Raw genomic sequence first — 18,694 nt, 5'->3', positions numbered from 1 at the left:
GGTGTCGCTGGCCTGGAGTTTACCCTCCTCCATGTCGCATTCTGAAGCTCTTTTTTCCAGGAGTTTGGGGCGGGGGGCGCGTGAGCATGTGGGAGGCACCCACACTCCTTTTCTTGGCCCCAAGAGTGGAGGGGAGCAGGGAACACAGCTATAGCAGTGACTCCCACTCCGTGGGCCTCAGGATCTGGCGTCAAGGGTCCGAGGAGGCTCCTCATGCAGTCTTCCAAAGCACCAGGCCCGCCGCAGTTCAGGCCAGTTACTCTCTAACCATGATTTGTTTTTTGGTCTGTTTCTCCTGCCACAGTACCCCGCTCGTCTTAAGGACTGCTTTCTCCACTTTCTGCCAGGTTCCCTCTGACTTCTCTCTCTCACTCATTGGCCTCTCCCAGGATTGGGTCTCAGCCCCATCAGCTCTCTTTGGCTCGGCTCATTCATTCCTTCTCCCTTCATCTCCTCCCTCCTCTCTATCTCTCCTTCCTTTCCCCTCCCTCTCCCTGCCCCCTTTCCTCTCTCTCCCTCTCCGATCCCGCATTTCCCTTCGGCAGCCGCCGGAGGCTCCGGCACCATGCTCCGGCTCCTTCGCTTGCTGCTGCTCCTGCTCCTGCTGCCTCCTCCGGGGTCCCCCGAGCCCCCGGGCCTGGCCACGCTGTCCCCCGGGGCGCCCCCCCAAGCCCCTGACTTGCTCTACGCCGACGGGCTGCGTGCCTACTCGGCGGGGGCCTGGGCACCGGCGGTGGCGCTGCTGCGGGAGGCGCTGCGTAGCTATGCGGAGCTGGGCCGCGCGCGGCGGGACTGCGGAGAGCGCTGTGCGGCCGAACTGGGGGCTGCCCTCCCCGACGCAGCGGGGGCTGACTCCCGGCCCGGAACAGCACCCGGAGCCTGGGAGCGGTTGCTGCTCCGCGCCGCGCTGCGCCGCGCGGAGTGCCTGAGCCAGTGCATGGCGCTCAGGCTGGGTCCCGGGGGGCGCGACGCGGCTCCGCGTGGGGAGCTCTTTGCGGGACGCCTTTCGCCGCCGGGAGCCCTACAACTACCTGCAGAGGGCCTACTACCAGGTGCGCCAGCCGCCAGGGCGAATTGCGGGATTCTGCTCCGACTCCTATCGTTGCCCTACTTTTGCTCACCAGGAGAGGGCGGAATGCCAGCGTCTGGGCTCGGGTGGGGCTTTAGGGGGCGGTCAACGGACCTCTCCTTTTGAGTAGGGCCTTCCAAAGTCACATCCAGTACTCACTGAAGTTTCAGAGGGACGACCTAAGGGAGAGTGCGAGCAAAGTTGGAATGGGACGGGGGTCTTGAAGCGGAGTGAAAGTAGATTGAAGGTGGAGGGAAGGGGCCTGAAATCTTAGTCGGTCTTTCTGAGACTGCCTTGGAGATGAGCTCTGCTTCTTCCTAGGGATGAAGCTGAGGGGGTAGGGGCGGAACCGCTGCCGGACGGGAAGTGTGGGGAGGAGGGTGAGTGTGAGACTTTCCGTGGGGCAGGAGGGAGCTTTGGGAAGATAAGAGGAGGGGCGTCAGGCTGCGGGCCCGTGAGGAAGAATATCTGAGCGTGCGGTGATGGGGACAGTGGACCCTGCGCAGCTACTGACACTGTAGCCGTTGTCTACTGTCTACGTGGCTGGGGAAGGGGGGCTGGTCACATACCTCACCTCAGGGTCCTAGAGACCTACGGGTTTTGCTGGTCACTCAGGTCTCCCCTACTTACCACCTTACTTGGCCATCACTTCCTCCTGTCTCCCAGACTGAGGCCCCTCTGACCACGTCCCACTGACTCCAAAGTCTTTAGACCCGCTTTCCTTAGCTGCCAGGCTCCTGAGAGTGCCAACATACTGTTGTCCAGTATGGAGTTTGGGAGGTGGGCAGTCCTGACTGGCTCATCTTCCAGAAGGCTCTGGGGCAGTCCCAGGTGTGTGTCTGGGGTGGACAGGCTGGTGAGAGGCAGAGATCTGAACCCACCCCTCAGGGCACTGACTTCCTCTTTCTTCCTGCTTCTCAGCTGAAGAAGTTGGACCTGGCAGCAGCCGCAGCTCACACCTTCTTTGTCGCAAACCCCACGCACCTGCAGATGCGGGAGGACATGGCTAAGTACAGACGTATGTCTGGGGTTAGGCGGCAGAGCTTCCGGGACCTGGAGACGCCTCCACACTGGGTGAGACCCTCAGCGAGACCCCTGTCCCTCCCCCAACGCTTGACTGAGAGGATGCACAGGCCTTCCCAGACTGTGGCCCTGTGTGTCTTGGGCTTCAGGAGATCTGGGTACCGTTCTCAGGGACCCCGGGTGGGGAGCCCCTCCCTGGGACTTAGTTTCTTCCTGAGGACCCCTAAAGTCCCGTCCTCTGACATTCCCATCCTGAGGCCCACCCCTGTCTTCCCCAAGGTGAAGTGGGACCTGGAGTCCATGCCCCAAATGAGGCCAACACTCCTCCCCTTCTTTCTGCTTCCTAATCTTGTTGGGCAGCGGTGCCCCCAGGATCTCAGGTGACTGAGCATTCCCCTCTACAACAGGTGGCCTATGACTCGGGCCTGGAGCTGTTGGGACGCCAGGAGGCAGAGTTGGCACTGCCCAGGCTCGAGGAGGCCCTGCAGGAGAGCCTGGCCCAGGTGGAGAGCTGCCGGGCTGGCTGCGAGGGGCCTGAGGAGCATCAAAGGGGTGAAGAGGAGGAGGGAATGGGGAGCCAGGCGGGCCTCTACGAGGCTATTGCTGGTAAGGAGCTGGGAGTGCGGTGGGGCCACAGTGCTGGGAGGAGGAGCACGACAAGCTGAAGGGCCTTCGGGTCCTATGTGTCCTCCACAGGACACTGGATTCGGGTCCTGCAGTGCCGGCAACGCTGCGTAGGGGATACAGCCACACGACCTGGTCGCAGCTTCCCTGTCCCCGACTTCCTTCCCAGCCAGCTGAGGCGGCTGCATGAAGCCCATGCTCAGGGTCAGTTGGGGAAGGGTGAGCCCTGGGGGTGATGGATTGGAAACAGGGAAAGGGGAGGTTTGACTTGGATGGCATCCTGAGCCTTGTCTCTCCGTCCCTCCCATCTGTCTCTGGATCTGTAGTTGGTCAGGTCTCCACGGGGACCATCGCTCCTGGAGGACTCTAAGTGGCTTTCCTTTGGCACCACTGTGGAAGGCTCAGGAGATGGGTCACAGGGCTCCTTCTGCCCTTGCTGCTTCTCACCTTACTTTTTTCTTTTCTCTCTTCCTCCCCTTGAATTCTGCCCATTCAGCTCAGGTATGTTTGAGTGAGCTTTGAAAAGAAGCAGCGGACGAGCATGTCTGGGGGTTTGGAGTTTGTTGGCTTTGGGAGATCACCTTTTCGGGCTCTGCCTCTGGCACCTGTCATTGCTGCCTCTGCCCAGGGGTCATGGCCATTCTCATTCTGTGTGCCCCACCCGACGCTGTTGCTCTGTCCCCAGTGGGGAATCTGTCCCAGGCTGTGGAAAATGTCCTGAGTGTCCTGCTCTTCTATCCGGAGGATGAGGCTGCCAAGGAAGCTCTGAAACAGTACCAGGCCCAGCTGGGAGAACCGAGACCTGGCCTCGGGCCAAGAGAGGTACCCCTCCCCGACCTGTAGCATGAGGTAGCCCTAAATCAGACACATACACCTGAGCAGTAACCTCAACTCCATGCCCCCATTCTGGCTCAAGTATTCTAGTCCCCAGAGGCAACGTCAAGTCAGCACTGACTTGTCTCCATGCCCCGCCCCCGCTTCAGACTCCAGGTCCACTTGTGCCAGCCCATCTCTCTTCCCTTAACCTCACCCCTGCCTGCCCCCACCCTGTACACAGACTTCTCCCCAGTTTGAGCCCAGATGTCCTGAAGCTGCTGAGGCAGGGAAGTGGAACGGGGAGGCACAGTGGCGTGTCCATGGAGCAAGCAGGCTGTCCCGTAGAACCTGGGGCTGCCCTGCTCTCCTCCGACATTAACTTCCCTGCCCCACTTCTCCTTGTCACACCCTCCGCTCCCCGCTGTGCATCCCGCTTCAGGACATCCAGCGCTTTGTCCTTCGATCCCTGGGGGAGAAGAGACAGCTCTACTATGCCATGGAGCACCTGGGGGACCAGCTTCAAGGATCCCGTGAGTAACTCCACTTCTCTCCATCCCACTTCCCTGTGTAAAGCTCTTAGAATAGCACCTGGCAACTAGTGCTACGTAAGATGTTGTATTAGAGTTTGGCCCAGGGACGAGGGCTTTTCCCACCTCCACTTTGACCACTAGAAGCAGGAGAACCTTAATATGGTAGTTCAGGGTCTAATATTGGGGATCGGGGCTGGGCTTCATGGGTGATGGAGTTTTTCTTGACTCTCCCAGGATCTCTGGACTCCAGCCGCTTTCATCCCTGAGACACTTAGAGAAAAGCTCAGGTAGGAGATGCCAGTGGTGGGAGGGGCCTGCCCTGAGCTGGAAGGTGACAGAAGGGGTCCTGGGAGGCTGGGTCTGGGGAAGACTGGTCTGAACAGGTCTGTGCATCCACTGAGCACATCTCTCACCCCTGAGAGAGGATCAAGAGCATCGGACTTGGGACCACGAGCCTCCACAGCCAAAGCCTTTAACTAATTGGAAGGGTAAGTTCCTGGGGGAACAGGAGGCAGGAGCCTGGAAGGTCTGTGGGCTGCCAGCTGGGGCTACTGCTGGGCCTGCCTTCAGGAGACCCTCAGTCCCCTCTGCCCTGTGCTTTCTCCCGCAGATGTCCTCCTCCTGGAGGGAGTAACCCTGACCCAGGATGCAAGACAGCTCAATGGGTCAGAGCGAGCGGTGCTGGACGGTCTGCTCACCACAACCGAGTGTGGGTGCTGCTGCAGCTGGCCAAGGTAAGAAGACCTATGAGTAGGTGGCACATTGGGACCCCAGGCACGGCTGCCTGCCCCCTGTTCTGCCGTGTCTGGCTCTCCAGTGGGGACTGGGCTTGCCACTGCCTCTTGCTGTGGACAAGTTCCTTTTCATCTCAACCTCGAGGGCATGGGGTGAACATTCTTACAAAGGAATTTGCCAGAAGTTGCTAGGAAGAACAAAAGCAAAACAAAAAACGGGCCCTGGCCAGGTAGCTCACTTAGTTAGAGTGTCATCCTGATACGCCAAGGTTGCAGGTTTGATCCCTGATCAGCACGCACACAAGTAAAGGAATCAACCAATGGATGCAGCAGTAAGTGGAACAACAAATTGATGTGTGTGTGTGTGTGTGTGTGTGTGAGCACGCGCGTGCGGGTCTCTTTCTCTCAAAAAATCAATAAACAAAAGCAAAAAACATAAAGGCATAAAAAAAGTGTAAGTATGCAGGTGAGGATTCCTTGGAGTTTCGTTACTGGCTTGGCTGGTGGCTCAGTGGACACAGGCTTTTTTCCCCCGTCCATTGAATTCCTCTTAGTTTGGGTTGAATGATTCATATTCATCAGGTTGAGCCTGCCGTTTTATGAAGCATCAGTACTCATTCTAGGCTAGTGTTTCTTCAACACACACTCTCGGAGGCACCTGCTGTGTGCTCAAAACTTCTAGGTTCTAGGGAGAGGTAGTCGAACACTGACCCTGCACCCAGGAGTCACTGGAGAGAAGAGGAATTGGGTGTGGAGACACATAATTAGGGCGGGTGATAATTTTGATAGAAGAAGTGTGTACTCCTTCAGATAGAAGCACCGAAATGCACCCTGGCCGGTGTGGCTCAGTAGATTGAGCGCCAGCCTGCGAACTGAAAGTTCAGCTGGTTTGATTCCAAGTCAGGGCACAGGCCTGGGTTTCGGAGCCAGGCCCCTGGCTGGGAGCATGCAAGAGGCAACCAATGGATGTTTCTCTCACACATCGATGTTTCTCTCCCTCCCTCCCCACCCCTCTAAGAAGAAATAAGATCTTTAAAAAAAAAAAAAGCATTGAAATGCAAGGTCATAAAAGGCTTGGGGTGTTGGGTGGCCTTTGAGCTCAGTCTTAACAATGAGTTAGTGAGGCAGAGAAAGAGAGGAGAGTCAGGCTAGGAGGGAGAAAGCCAAGGTATTCTGGCAGCTGCAGTGGAGCACAGGGGTTAAGAGCATAAGGCAGACCCCACAATGACCATCTGGGTGATGTTGGGCAATGTAATCTAGCATCTCTGAGCCTAGTTCCCCCCTCTATAAAGTGGGGCTAAATACATTGAGGATTTAATGAGTTAGTACATGGTAAAGATCTTAGAAGAATAAAGAAAGTGTTCAGTATTTAGCTATCGCTATCATCAGGCTGTTATGTTATTCATAGGTGTTACCGAGGAGAGGCCCAGAGCTGGAAGCACAGGGGAGATGGTGAAGGGCCTTCTGTACCCCACCAAGGATGGTAGGACAGCTTATAGAAGCATTTAAGGAGCCACCACCATCCTGTAGAACTGGTAGACCCTCTAGTGGCAGCGTGGAGAAATACAACGCGAGGAGAATGTAACGGGGAGACCCTGGCCTGACGCAGGGGTGTCTCTGCTTTGGGTTAGGTCCTCATTTCATGGGAGTGAAGAGAGGGGGACAGATGAGAAATATTTAGAAAATCAAAGATAGAAAAAGTAAGGACTAAATCTACGTGGAATGAAAGAATGGCATCAAGGATAACTCCCAAGTACCAGACCTTTCTGTTCCTTCATCACACTAAACTCATTCTGGCCTCAGGACCTTTGCACTCGCTATTTCTCCTGCTCTCGAGTATTGCAGTGGCTTCTTTGTATCACTTGGTTTCAATTCACATGTCCCCTCATTTGCTGTCCCCCAACCCCAGCCTGGGTACTCTCAAGGTTGTAGCCCAGTTTTTTTCATCATAACACCTATCTGAATGGATCTGGTTGGTTTGTTTGTTATCTGAAAATATAAACCCTATAAGAGCAGGGACCTCTTCATGTTCACAGCTGTGTCCCCAGTGCCTAGAACAGTGCCTGGCACTTAGTAGACGCTCAGTACAAGTTAGATGGATGAATGATTGACTACAGGAACAAAAGATTAGATGGCTTGCGTGACAAGGTGGTCTCTCAGGGACAAGGTTTATATAATGGGATAACTAGGTAGTGGTAATTTAACTGAGTTTCAAACAGCAGACAAGAATAGGTATCAGGAAAGGACACCCAGATACCAGGAAACCCCCCAGGTGATGACAGTTTTGTGTAGCTATGGGGTAATTGAGACTTCACATCATGGGTTCTCCAGTCCTCCAAGCGCGTAAAGTGGGAAGAGGTCAGAGAGAGATGCCTTAGTTGACCTGGTTTGACTGTTGAGCCTCCCGCTAGAGTCATGTTTCCAGAGGGACTCCTCAGTTCTTGGCTCATTGGGCCAAGCCCTTGCTGCACCCCTTTCCCAGCTGCCCTTACCCTCGCAGAAGCCCTTTTTCCACCATAGGATGCTCTCCAGAGATCCGTGCACAGGCCCCTCAGCCAGGGATCCCAGGTCTTTACTAGAGAGTAATAATTCAGACCTGAAGGTAGTCATTCTCTGGGGAAGGGCAGCAGCTCAGGAAAAGGAGCCACCAGAGAACTCTGGGAGCTTCTAGCCTCTTCCAGGGAGTGGGAGGGTTGTAGCCTGTGGGCAGTGATGTGGTCAAAAGTCTGGGGCTGAAGGACAGTGACTCCAAAGTAAACTCTCTCCCCATGTAGGATGCAGCTGAGGCAGGAGCCAGGTCTGGCTATCGGGGCCGCCGCTCCCCTCACAGCCCCCACGAACGCTTCGAGGGGCTCACGGTGCTCAAGGCTGCACAGGTGAGAGGTCTGTGCTCTGGTCTGATGCCCAGAACTAGAGAAGAGGGTCTACAGGAGGCTGGGCACCAGGGCCTGGGCTTCCCCCATGGAGGGGCTCTCCTGGGACTGAGGGTCCTTGAGTCCTGCCCAGGGTTGAGGAGAGGTTGTTATGGAGCCCTGTGGAAGGAGCAGCTGAGGCTGATGGACAGAGCTGGCTGCAGAGAGACTCCAAAGCAACCCTTCCATTGCCTTTCTCGCCCTTCCACTGCCTGCAGCTGGCCCGTGCTGGGGCCGTGGGCACTCAGGGTGCTAAGCTGCTTCTGGAGGTGAGTGAGCGTGTACGGACCTTAACTCAGGCCTACTTCTCCCCGGAGCGGCCCCTGCATCTCTCCTTCACGCACCTGGTGTGCCGCACTGCCATCGAAGGTAACTGCCAGGACCCCGCTGTTCCTCCCCAGCCTCGGGGCCCTGTGAGGAACCACATACTCTCAGCACCCTCACATGGTGTGGGTTCATCTTCACTCCGAAAAAGACCGATTCCCCTGCCCAGTGGGGGGCCTGGCCTCTCTGCTCAGCTGTGACCCCCAAGCCTCAGGGTGGGTGTGGGCAGTGGTGGATGGGCACGGGGCCCAAGGGGCATTCGCCAGGCCCCCGCTGCCTCCTAGGGGAGCAGGAGCAGCGCATGGACCTGAGTCACCCCGTGCATGCTGACAACTGCGTCCTGGACCCTGACACGGGAGAGTGCTGGCGGGAGCCCCCGGCCTACACTTATCGAGACTACAGGTAGGGCCGCTCCTCCAGGGGTCCGGCAGGGGGCCCGGGCTGGGGTCTCACTGCCTCCTGTCTTCTTCCTCCAGCGGAGTCCTCTCACCTCAACGATGACTTCCAGGGCGGGGACCTGTTCTTCACAGAGCCCAATGCCCTCACTGTCCGGGTAAATGGGGTAGGGTGGAGACAGGGAGTCCAGCTGTGGGCTCAGGATTCAAAACAGAAGGTTCCCAGAGGCAAATGCAGGGAAATGGCTGGGGCCACTCTAACCCTTTCCTTTCCTGGCTTCTTCACCACTTGTCTGTGTTCAGGTGCTCTCCTAGCAGGAGTTGGTTATGCACCACCCCCTCCACCCTCAGGATATTCCAAAGTGGCCCCTCCAGTCCCTGCCTTCAGTGTTTGCCTCGCCTCCTAAAGGAGGGTGGGTGAACACACGACCCCAAGTCCCTATTCCAGGTAGAAGCTAGGGGCTAGAAATAGGGAGAAGCAGGAGAGGGACAATGATTTCTCATTGTCTGTTGCTCTGTCGTACCCAACTACCTCCTTCTCTGCTTGCCACCACCAGCTACCTATAATCCAAGCCTTCCTTGGGGAGGAAGACTGTCCCCAAGATCCTTATCCCCAATATGCAGAGTCTGGTCCTGTGCTCATTTCCACAGATTACTTCACATCCAGGTCAAAGGAGTGGACGAGAAAAGTCAGGGCACCAGGGGAAGGAGTCAGCAGGAGACCCTTAATGGAAGCCCTTTCTCCCTTTGGCTCCAACTCCTTTAGCCTCAGTCTGGCGTTTGTGCTCCCCAGACTGAGTCCAGTTTCCCATTTGTCCCAAGAGAGTCCCTGGATTAAGGTGTGAGAAGCGATGGGCAAGAGAGCTGACCTTCCGGTGCCCCCTGCCCTATCTTGACCTGGGAGTCAGGGCTGAGTTCTCTGAAGGCCTATCTCTGAGTTGAACCTGCCCTCATCCCCCAGGCTCAGGTTCGCCCTCGCTGTGGACGCCTCGTGGCCTTCAGCTCCGGAGGGGAGAATCCCCACGGAGTGTGGGCCGTGACTCGGGCCGGCGCTGTGCCCTGGCACTTTGGCACACCTGGGCACCTGAGCACAGGGAGCAGGTGAGGAGGGGCAGGAATAGGAAGGGTGCCTCCTGTGGTGTGTGAAGGTGGGCAGGCTGACTGGAGAGGGGCAGGGGCTGAGGTGACCCAGGGAGGGTCCTCGGGGCAGGGTGGGAGGCAGGGAATTGGGCCACTCTTCTCCCACCTCCCAGGAGTGGACAGAAGCTAAAGAGCTGCTGCAGGAGCCAGAGGAGGAGGAGGAAGAAATGCCCAGCAAAGACCCTTCCCCAGAACCCCCCAGCCGCAGGCTTCAGCGGGTCCAGGACAAAGCTGGGAAGCTGCCTCGTGTCCGAGAGGAGCTGTGAGAGGCTGAGCCAGCTCCTTGGAGATGTGACCACCTGACTCGTGAGGGCTGCCTTGATGCCAGGACCTACAAGAAGACCCCATGTGACAGGAGCAGAACAGTGAGCTCTCTGTCCCTGTACTCCCACCATCTTCGGGGTCACAAGCATCGCTCCAGCCCGGGACTCAGAGGACGCTGCACAGACCAGCCTTGAGCTCACCGGGTCTGAGGAGCCAGGGCTGGCCCCAGGGTGATGGACCTCCAGCCCTGGACAAACAGAGGACGCAATGCCTCCCTGGAAAGGAGTGGCAGGGAGTAGGGCCTGACTGCTTCAAATAAGGAGGATGAGAGGGGGGAATAACCCCATTGCCCTCCCCCAGCCTGTCAATAAAGAACTTGAAGATTCCCTCAGCCCAGACTCATCAAGTGCATCAGTTTCTTTGGTGGCCCGAGGTGGGCGTGGCTACGGCTGGCCTGGGAGGAGAAATGTGTCTCTGGGCCTCCGGGAGGCGGGGCCACTCGAGCCTGTGATTTGTCAGGGAAATCTCAGCCACCTGCTCCCCTCATGCAAATACACCCAAACCCTGACAGCTGCTCCTTGGGCCTCCAACTCTAAGCCCTGTTTTCCCTCTGAGCTTGGCCAAGACTTAGGGCAGCCTGGTCCTTAAGGCTTCTGCTTTCATAGCCCCAGAGGAGGACCTCGTGAGTCGCGGGGGCAAGGAGTGGGCCAAACCCAGATGGGGACAGGGGATGGGATTGCCCTCCACTAGCAATTCGTTCTACACCCAGAGCAGGGGCAGGCCTGTCCATCCCTCTTCTTGAACCCCCCGTCCTCCCCCCGCCACCCCGGACCCAGGATCAGGTCCTGGGGCAGCTGGTTGGGGTTTGTCGGGAAGAAGGATTATCCAGATCAGTCCCCTCTAATCTCTCCTCCCGTCTGGGCCCTCCCCGTAGTCTCTAGAACCCTCTTCCCCCACCACCCTGGGGTAAGGAAGACAGTTTTGGGCATGGACAATGGGCCATCTCTCACCCTCACATTCCGACTCTTGGCCTGGTTGCTAGGCAGGCCCTGACTGCCAAGATCAGCACCACCGGTGGGGGGCCAACGCCTGGGGGGGGACTGCTGGAGCTGTGGTGGTGACTGCTCCTTTGCGCCCTCCCAAACCTCCCCTAATCCTCACAGCTTTGCTCTAATCCTGTGGGGCCCGATGCTCCTGAGAGACCCATCAGGGAAGCACCCCTTTACCCCCCCTCCAGAGCTTGCTGTGGGGGGCTGCTCCCCACAGCCCAGCATTCCTGCTCCTCCCCCCCCCAGGCTGGGCCCAAGTCTCTCGGGAAGCCACACACCTCCTCCCTGTCCTCCCCCCCACCCCCGCCAGCTGATTTCATTTGCCTGACGTAGTCCTTGCTGGCCCCACCCTTCTCTGTCAGTGCCCCCCCAGAGCGGGGCCAGGCCAGGCCAGCTCCTCTGGCAGCAGAGCCGGGGCAGGTGACGGGCTGGCGCCGCTGCTGAGGGAGGAGGAGGTGGCTGGGAACCGGAGCTGGAAACCTGGGAGAGGTCCAGTCAGAGCCCAAGCAAGAGGGAGCTGGCCTGGCTCTGCTCTCCGGGGCTGGGGGGCTGCAGGGAGGGCTCGGGCATGGCTAGGGCTGACTGCAGAGGACTCTACACGTGGAGAGGCAGTGGGGGAGGCGGTGTAGGCCACCTGGTCATTTCTCTATTTCTTGGAATGGGCTCCAGCCCTCATGAGGAGTCAGGTGTGAGGTGTGAGGTGTGAGGTGTAAGGGTCAGAAACATGGCCTGGTGGGGATTCCCTTACTGACACCATGTTCCTGGCAGGCGCCGGAGCCACCCCCCAACCTGTCAGCCATGGGGGAGAGGAGCAGCCGCGGCAGGAAGGGAACAGCTCAAGAAGCAGATTGCGGTAAACCCAGAAACGTCCCAATGAAAATCCCAGAAAAACAGAAGTAGGAACATGAGGGAGTGTGGCCTGGGTGGGGAAGGAGGCTGAACTCACTCTTGAGTGACACCTTAGAGACCCCTGACTTGGGTGACCAGAGACTTTCTGGATCTCATACTTGAGATGTCCCCAAACTGTAGAGCCCTAACCCACCTACCTTAGAGACCCACGCAGCCCCCACCCCCACTCTGCCCTTCCTCCCCTGACTTCTGCTCTCCCCAGGATGCCAGGAAAGCCTGTGCTGACACTACTCTGGCAGAGGTGAGACTTCTGTCCCCTTGAGGCAGGGCCTGAGGGAAGGAGAGGGGAGGGGAGCTCCCCTGACCAGCCCAAGCTTGAGACAAATGTCCTTGGAATGAGGAATAAGATTAATTAATTCATTCAACAAACAGTGAGATCTGCTGTGGACCAGTGACTCTATTGGAGGCTAAGGACAAGATGCTGTCCGCACTGTCATCCATAAAACAGGAGTGACTACAGCCCCCACCTTGCAGGGTGCTGAGGATGCAGAGAGGGGTAGTACTTTGTCAATCACAAAGCCCTTATGGACTCCAGTAATTAGTTGTTTAATACTGTATTTTATCAACTCTAAGATGCATACTTTTTCACATTTCTGAAATCAAGATGCATCCAACACCAGATGATGGCTTACAATTAAAATTGGCAGCATTTTTTCTTAGTGACACATAAAAGAATAGTGCTTCCAGAGTAGGTTGCACCTTAGATAGGATTAAACGTAACTTTTTTTTTTTAAATTCTCACCCAAGGACATCCTTTCATTGTTTTTAGAGAAGGCCTATGTGAGGGCAGGGAGACTGAGAGAGAGACATTGCTTGGCTGCCTTTTGCACGCACCCTATCTGGGGAACAAACCTGCATCCTAGGCATGTGCCCTGACCAGGAATTGAACCCTCAGCCTTTCAGTGCAGGATGATGCTCCAATCAACTGGCCACACCAGCCAGAGCAGGATTAAATATCTTAATAAGAGTTAGCATTTACTGAACACTTACCATGAGTCAGACATTGGGCTAAATTACTTAAATACATAATTTCATTTCATTTTCTTTTTTTAAAACCTACTATTCTAAAAAATTGATTTTTTTTAGAGAAGGGGCAGCATGGGGGTGGGAGAGAAAAAGAGAGAGAGAGACATCAATTTGTTGTGTCACTACATACACATTCATTGGTTGAATCTTATGCGTGCCCGGCTGGGGATTGAACCTGCAACTTTGGCATATCAGGACAATACTCTAAACAACTGAGCTACCTGGGCAGGGCAATTTTGTTTAATTTTTATGACAATCCCATATAGTAGGTGCTATAAACATTTTATATAGGAGGACAGGCTCAGATAGGTAAAGTAACTTGACCAAGATAATAAAGCAGGTAAATGGCAAATCAAGTCTTTTGGCTCTGGAGCCCCAGACTAAGTCTAGAAGCTGGATAGAATTTAAGAGGCATAGGACAACAAATTTCAGGAGATACAGTTCAAGGCCATGGTGATACCCTGGATACCCAGTTAAAGAGTTGGCTGTGCTGCAGTGTGGTGTGCGTGGGCAGGTTCCTAGCGGTTTGGAACAGTCAAATGTGTACATATCTTCCTAAATCCTTGTTCAGTGACTCCACATTGGCAGCTTGAAATTGGTCACGGTGGGAGAATTACAGGATAGAAATTACCCTCCCACCTCCCTTCATCCTCCCCGCCCTGCACTGGTGAGGGCTGCTAAACACTTAGCAACATGCCACCGGCTGTCTCTCACATCAGCATAAGCCACCCACTGCAGGGGCTTATTACTTCAAGGCGGGGGCAGCAGAGCCTGGCACAGGCCAGACACTTGAGCAGATCAGCACGGCCGGGGCGGCTCGGTGCACCGGGCGCCAGCCCGGTGACATGAGGGGTCGCTGGTTCGATGCCATGGTCAGGGCACGTGCCTGAGTTGCACGGCAGGTCCCTCGCTGGGGGTGTGTGAGAGGCAGCCAATCTAGGTTTCCCCCCTTTCTCCCCCCCTTCCCCCCCTCTTTTAAAATAAAAATTTTTTTCTTTGAAAAGAAGGAAAAAAGAAACTTGTACAGATCAGTGGCTGTGACATTGACATCTGGGCACATACCCTGCTCACCTGATTTCTAACGCCCCCCCTTTCTGCAGCTTGTGTCTGACCTAGAAGTCGTAGAACGAGCCAGATGGGACAAGGCGAACGTTAAGGGGACACCTAGCCAAGATTTATGCCATGCACTGGGCCACTGACTCCAAGTGAGGGTTGAGGTGTGCCCAGAGGGGAGGGGAAGCAGGAAGGAGAAGCTTGGGTGGCGCGGGTGTGATGTGAGGTCCCCTCTCCCCAGGCTGCTAGTGAGTGCCTCTCAAGACGGAAAGCTGATTGTGTGGGACACCTACACCACCAACAAGGTACCAGCCCTGCCTCCTGCCCCCCATCACCCCACCTTTCCTTGGGGACATTATGCCCGCCCCCCCCCCCGCCCCCTCCCACCTGGGAGCTCAGCCCAGCTCCTGTCTCTGCTCACCCTGACCTCCTGCAGGTACATGCCATCCCTCTGCGCTCCTCCTGGGTCATGACCTGTGCCTATGCCCCATCAGGGAACTTTGTGGCATGTGGGGGCTGGACAATATGTGCTCTATCTACAGCCTCAAATCCCGTGAGGGCAATGTCAAGGTCAGCCGGGAACTCTCTGCTCACACAGGTGAGAGACCCTGGCTTCCCATCCCGAGGGGTCCAGAGAAGCCCAGGGCTTGATGGGCTGTGGCTCTGAAGCCAGGACCCTGTCCTAACCACCCCCAGGTTATCTCTCCTGCTGCCGCTTCGGATGACAACAACATCGTGACCAGCTCAGGGGACACCACGTGGTGAGGACGGAACACTGTGGGCGCTGGGCTGGGGCGGCACTTCTGTCCTGGCCTTTCCCTGTGACAGCCTCCCTCCCCTGGCAGTGCTCTGTGGGATATTGAGACTGGGCAGCAGAAGACTGTGTTTGTGGGACACACAGGGGACTGCATGAGCCTGGCTGTGTCTCCTGACTTCAAACTCTTCGCTTCGGGGCTTGTGATGCCAGCGCCAAGCTTGGGACGGGGGAGGGGACCTGCCGGCAGACTTTCACTGGCCACGAGTCGGACATCAACGCTATCTGCGTGAGCCCCTCTGTGCTCCACCTCCTGGGACCCCCCCCCCCCCCCCGGGCCCCCACCCCTGGCTTTTTAACTTTCCCGTCAAAATAACTGCACCCACAGCAAAGCTGTGAGAGTAACAGAAAAGAGCTCCCATCCCCCTGCACCCATACTCACTGTTAACATGTTACCACATTTGCTTTACCATTCTCTCTCGTAGAGGAAGGGATGGAGGGCCGGGGAATAGTGGATGGACCGATGATTGATAGCTAGTTAGCTAGGAAAACACATACACCTAGATGTAGATACACATTTTGTTGTTATGGCTTTCCCGGGTTTCTTGAGAGTAAGTTGCAGACATCATGTCTCTTTACCCCTTAAATACTTCAGTGTGTATTCCTAAACACAAGGCCATTTTCTTACATAGCCACAGTGTAATTCTTAAAATCAGGGAATTTAACATTGACACAATACTATAGTCTCACCAATCATCTCCAAAATATCTGTAACGGCAGTTCTTTTCCCCCCGCCAGGAACATGTATTGCATTTTCTTGCCACATCTTAGTTTCCTTTAAGTGAGAACTGTCTTCTACCTTTTGTCTTTCATGACAATGACATCTTTAAAGAGTACATACCAATTTTCTGTAGACTTTCCCTCTATTTGAGTCGATCTGACATTTCCTCATGATGAGGTTCAGGCTATGCATTTGCACTTGGCCCTGTTCCTACACTCTGATCCAGTTGACTGTGTGGGAAGATCAGGAGGCAACCTCCCGCCCTCTAGCCATGTGACCCTGGGCAAGCTGCAGGCGCTCCCTCCGCTTCCTGGGAATAATGCCGGCCTGCAGCGCTGCCATGAGGAGCAAGTGAAGGGTTTAGGGGAGCCATCAGCGCACAAGAAGAGCAATGCTGCGGCCTTTCTCACTGCAGGCCAGGGAAGGGACAGGCAGGGAGGCTGAGGGAAGGTGCTTGCCCTGGAGCCACCAGGGCAGGAGTCAGGAGAGGCAGAGAGGCAGCAGCTGCTCAGGTCTGAGTCCTGACTCCTCGCCACCTGTGCCCTCAGTTCTTCCCCAACGGAGAGGCCATCTGCACAGGCCGGACGACGCTCCCGCCGTCTGTTTGACCTGCGGGCAGACCAGGAGCTGACCGCCATTCCCATGAGAGCATCATCTGCGGCATCACATCTGTGGCCTCCCCCAGTGGCCGCCTGCTCTTCGCAGGCTACGACGACTTCAACTGCAATGTCTGGGACTCCATGAAGGGCGAGCGTGTGGGTAAGGGCCAGCCCAGCTCCCCCCCCGGCTGCTGCCCTACCTGGAAGTACCCCCCATCTAGCTCCCCTTGTTGGGAACCTCTTACTGCTATTCCCTAATTACTAGATAACTCTGGGTTCTACCCTGAACCAGCCCCCTTTGGTCCCAATGTAGGATCATCTTCTGAAAGAAAAGTTGCTCTAAGGGGCCCCTCTCCATCACCCAATGCCATGGCTGCTCCCTGCCAAAGGAGCTCCTTCAGGTGATCTCCAGACCTGAGGACCTGAATGTCTAGTCAGGCCTGGGTTTCAGGGCTATCCATGGAAGGAAAGGTCAGTCTCAGGGAACTATGCAATGAGCAGAATCAAGACCAGAATGACTTCAGGGTCCTGACCCCAAGCTAGGGGCTTATCTAGGACCAGCCTGGTCTACAGTTCAATCAGAGTGTGGCTTCTCCTCATGAGAGGTCAGGAGCTGAATGAAAATAACACTTGCCAGAGAGTCAGGATCCAAATCCTAATTCTGGGGCTTACTTTCTGAGTGCCCTTGGGCAAGTCACTTTCCTGGGCCCCAGCCTCTTTGTTTGAAACAAAGAAACAGCAAGACAGGGTTACTTTCCCCATTTTCCAGTGCCCATCAAGATACCCCTGGTTCTTCTCACAGCACACTACTTCCAACCTTCCCCCACCCCCCTCGGCCCATCCCCACCCCAGGTTCTTGACAGACACTGGGCTCCAGAAAAACCCTACCGTTTAGGGATAATCCTCTTCTGTCCTCCAACCTCCATGGGGGGGGGGGGCTGAAGTCAGAGCCCAGCCTACCTAACCTAGGATTCCTGTGTGTGCACACACGCGCCCTTCTAAAGGAGCATGTGGAGACACGCTGTCTCCCTCCCTTCTCCTTAGGCATCCTCCTGGCCACGACAATAGGGTCAGCTGCCTAGGGGCCACAGCTGATGGGACGGCAGTGGCCACTGGCTCCTGGGACAGCTTCCTCAAAATCTGGAACTGAGGAGGCTGGAGAGGGGAGGAGAAGACCATGAAGATACTCAGCTGTCCCTTCCCCTGCCCAATTTCTTTAAGGTTCCTTAAGGCTTTCTTCTGCACCCCAGCTGCCATTCCCACTCGCTTTCTCCTTTGAGGACAGTGGGGAACACAGGGAGTGTGCCTTGGGAGGCAGCAACAGGGATCAGCAGAGAACTGCCCCATTTCCCCCAAGGCCTCCCCCTCCCCATAGTCTTGACAGTTTCTCCTTTAGTGAACAAGGACAACTGACCCCCCCCCAGCCCTTAGGCTCAGCAGGTTCCCAGTGTGAGGCTCCAGGCGCTGGGATTCCTCCCTCAGAGCTACTGCCTTTGTCCAGACCTGTGTGGCACAGGGTGCGCAACTGGTGACTATGGTCTGGCACCACCAGGGCCCCAGCCCCCTTTTGCTTCATGCTTTTTCCTTTTTCTACCTTTTTCCCCCCCTCTCTGCAAAGCACCTGCAAAAAGTACAGCATCCTGGTATATCTGTGATGTTTGGCTTCCACCCTGCTTCTGTTCCAAAAAGATTCAGTTCCCACTTAAGTAATAAAGTATCGCAGGTACAAGTGATAAAGGTTGGGTACCAGCAAGCTTGTGGCAGAAAGTAGGGTGGAGACAGAAGCCGAGTATGGTGGGGAAGGCCTGACGGGGTCAGGAGAGAAGGCATCCAGCAGGTGGCTGGGAGCACGGCACAGCAGTTCACCACAGCCTGCCTATGGGGGCGTACGTGTGTGTTTGTATAGTAGGATTATGCTGAGAAGGAACCGGATGATAAAAGGCAGTGGGGAACCACTGGAAAATTTTTAGCGAAGTAGTAATGTGATCAGATAGCTTCTCAGAAAGATGACCCTAGCAGCAATGTAGGCTGATGAAATGGAGGGAGGGGAGACAGGAGGGAATGAAGGAAACAGGAAGGAAGCAGGTGGCAAGAAATGCAAGAGCAATAGGACAAGAGGGGACAGGGGAAGGCATAGGAAAGAGATGAAAGATATAGAATCAGCAGGATTTAGTGACCAAGTGCTAGGATATGGGATATTAAGAGAGGTCCAAAATGATGGCCAAGGTTTGCATTTGGGTGGATAATGCTGTTATTTACAGTGATAAAGAAGAGGGGAAGAGAAACAGCCTTTAAGGGGAAGATCACAAATTCAACTTTGGACAAACTGACTTTGAAGTGCCTATGGGGGAAGACGGATAAAGGTCTGTGTTAGATAAAGAGACCTGGAAATTATCAGAATATAGGTAGGCAGAAGCTAATCTGTAGAGGTGAACACCTAGGAAGAGTGAGAGGAAAGAGCCAAGAACAGAGCCCTGGGGAACACCAGGATTTAAGGGAGGTGCGTGAAGAGATTTGGAGATATCAGTGCAAGGGGCACTCAGGCCAGGGAACACAAGCTCCCCAGGCTGCCTTTCTACAGAAAGACGACCTAGGGCCAGGTTTAGGTGTAACACTTCATAACACCATTTAAAATCACTTCCTTTAATATACAAGAAACGCATAACACACAAAGAAAGTCCAAGATATCTCC

General features: G+C 55.5%; 1 protein-coding gene and 1 pseudogene across 1 annotated transcript; both read left to right on the top strand.

Moving 5' to 3' along the window:
- The first annotated feature begins 565 nt into the window (after positions 1–565).
- Positions 566–9,833, top strand: LOC129071438 (prolyl 3-hydroxylase 3-like). The gene is given in 20 exon segments (XM_054574751.1): positions 566–955; positions 957–1,052; positions 1,991–2,143; positions 2,500–2,698; positions 2,789–2,920; positions 3,402–3,538; positions 3,972–4,040; positions 4,042–4,062; positions 4,297–4,349; positions 4,483–4,550; positions 4,673–4,774; positions 4,777–4,796; positions 7,571–7,672; positions 7,927–8,077; positions 8,317–8,434; positions 8,509–8,518; positions 8,520–8,585; positions 9,389–9,467; positions 9,470–9,528; positions 9,681–9,833. Coding segments are annotated over 20 exon segments (2,178 nt in total).
- Positions 9,834–11,554: 1,721 nt separating this feature from the next.
- Positions 11,555–17,152, top strand: LOC129071317 (guanine nucleotide-binding protein G(I)/G(S)/G(T) subunit beta-3-like; annotated as a pseudogene).
- Positions 17,153–18,694: the final 1,542 nt, after the last annotated feature.

Source organism: Pteronotus mesoamericanus, unplaced genomic scaffold (assembly GCF_021234165.1).
Source record: "Pteronotus mesoamericanus isolate MK-2021 breed Mesoamerican mustached bat unplaced genomic scaffold, CSHL_Meso_final contig_263, whole genome shotgun sequence".
In the NCBI taxonomy this organism is placed as follows: Eukaryota; Metazoa; Chordata; class Mammalia; order Chiroptera; family Mormoopidae; genus Pteronotus; species Pteronotus mesoamericanus.
Note: the sequence above shows the minus strand (reverse complement) of the source record. Positions and strands in the feature narration are given on the sequence as shown.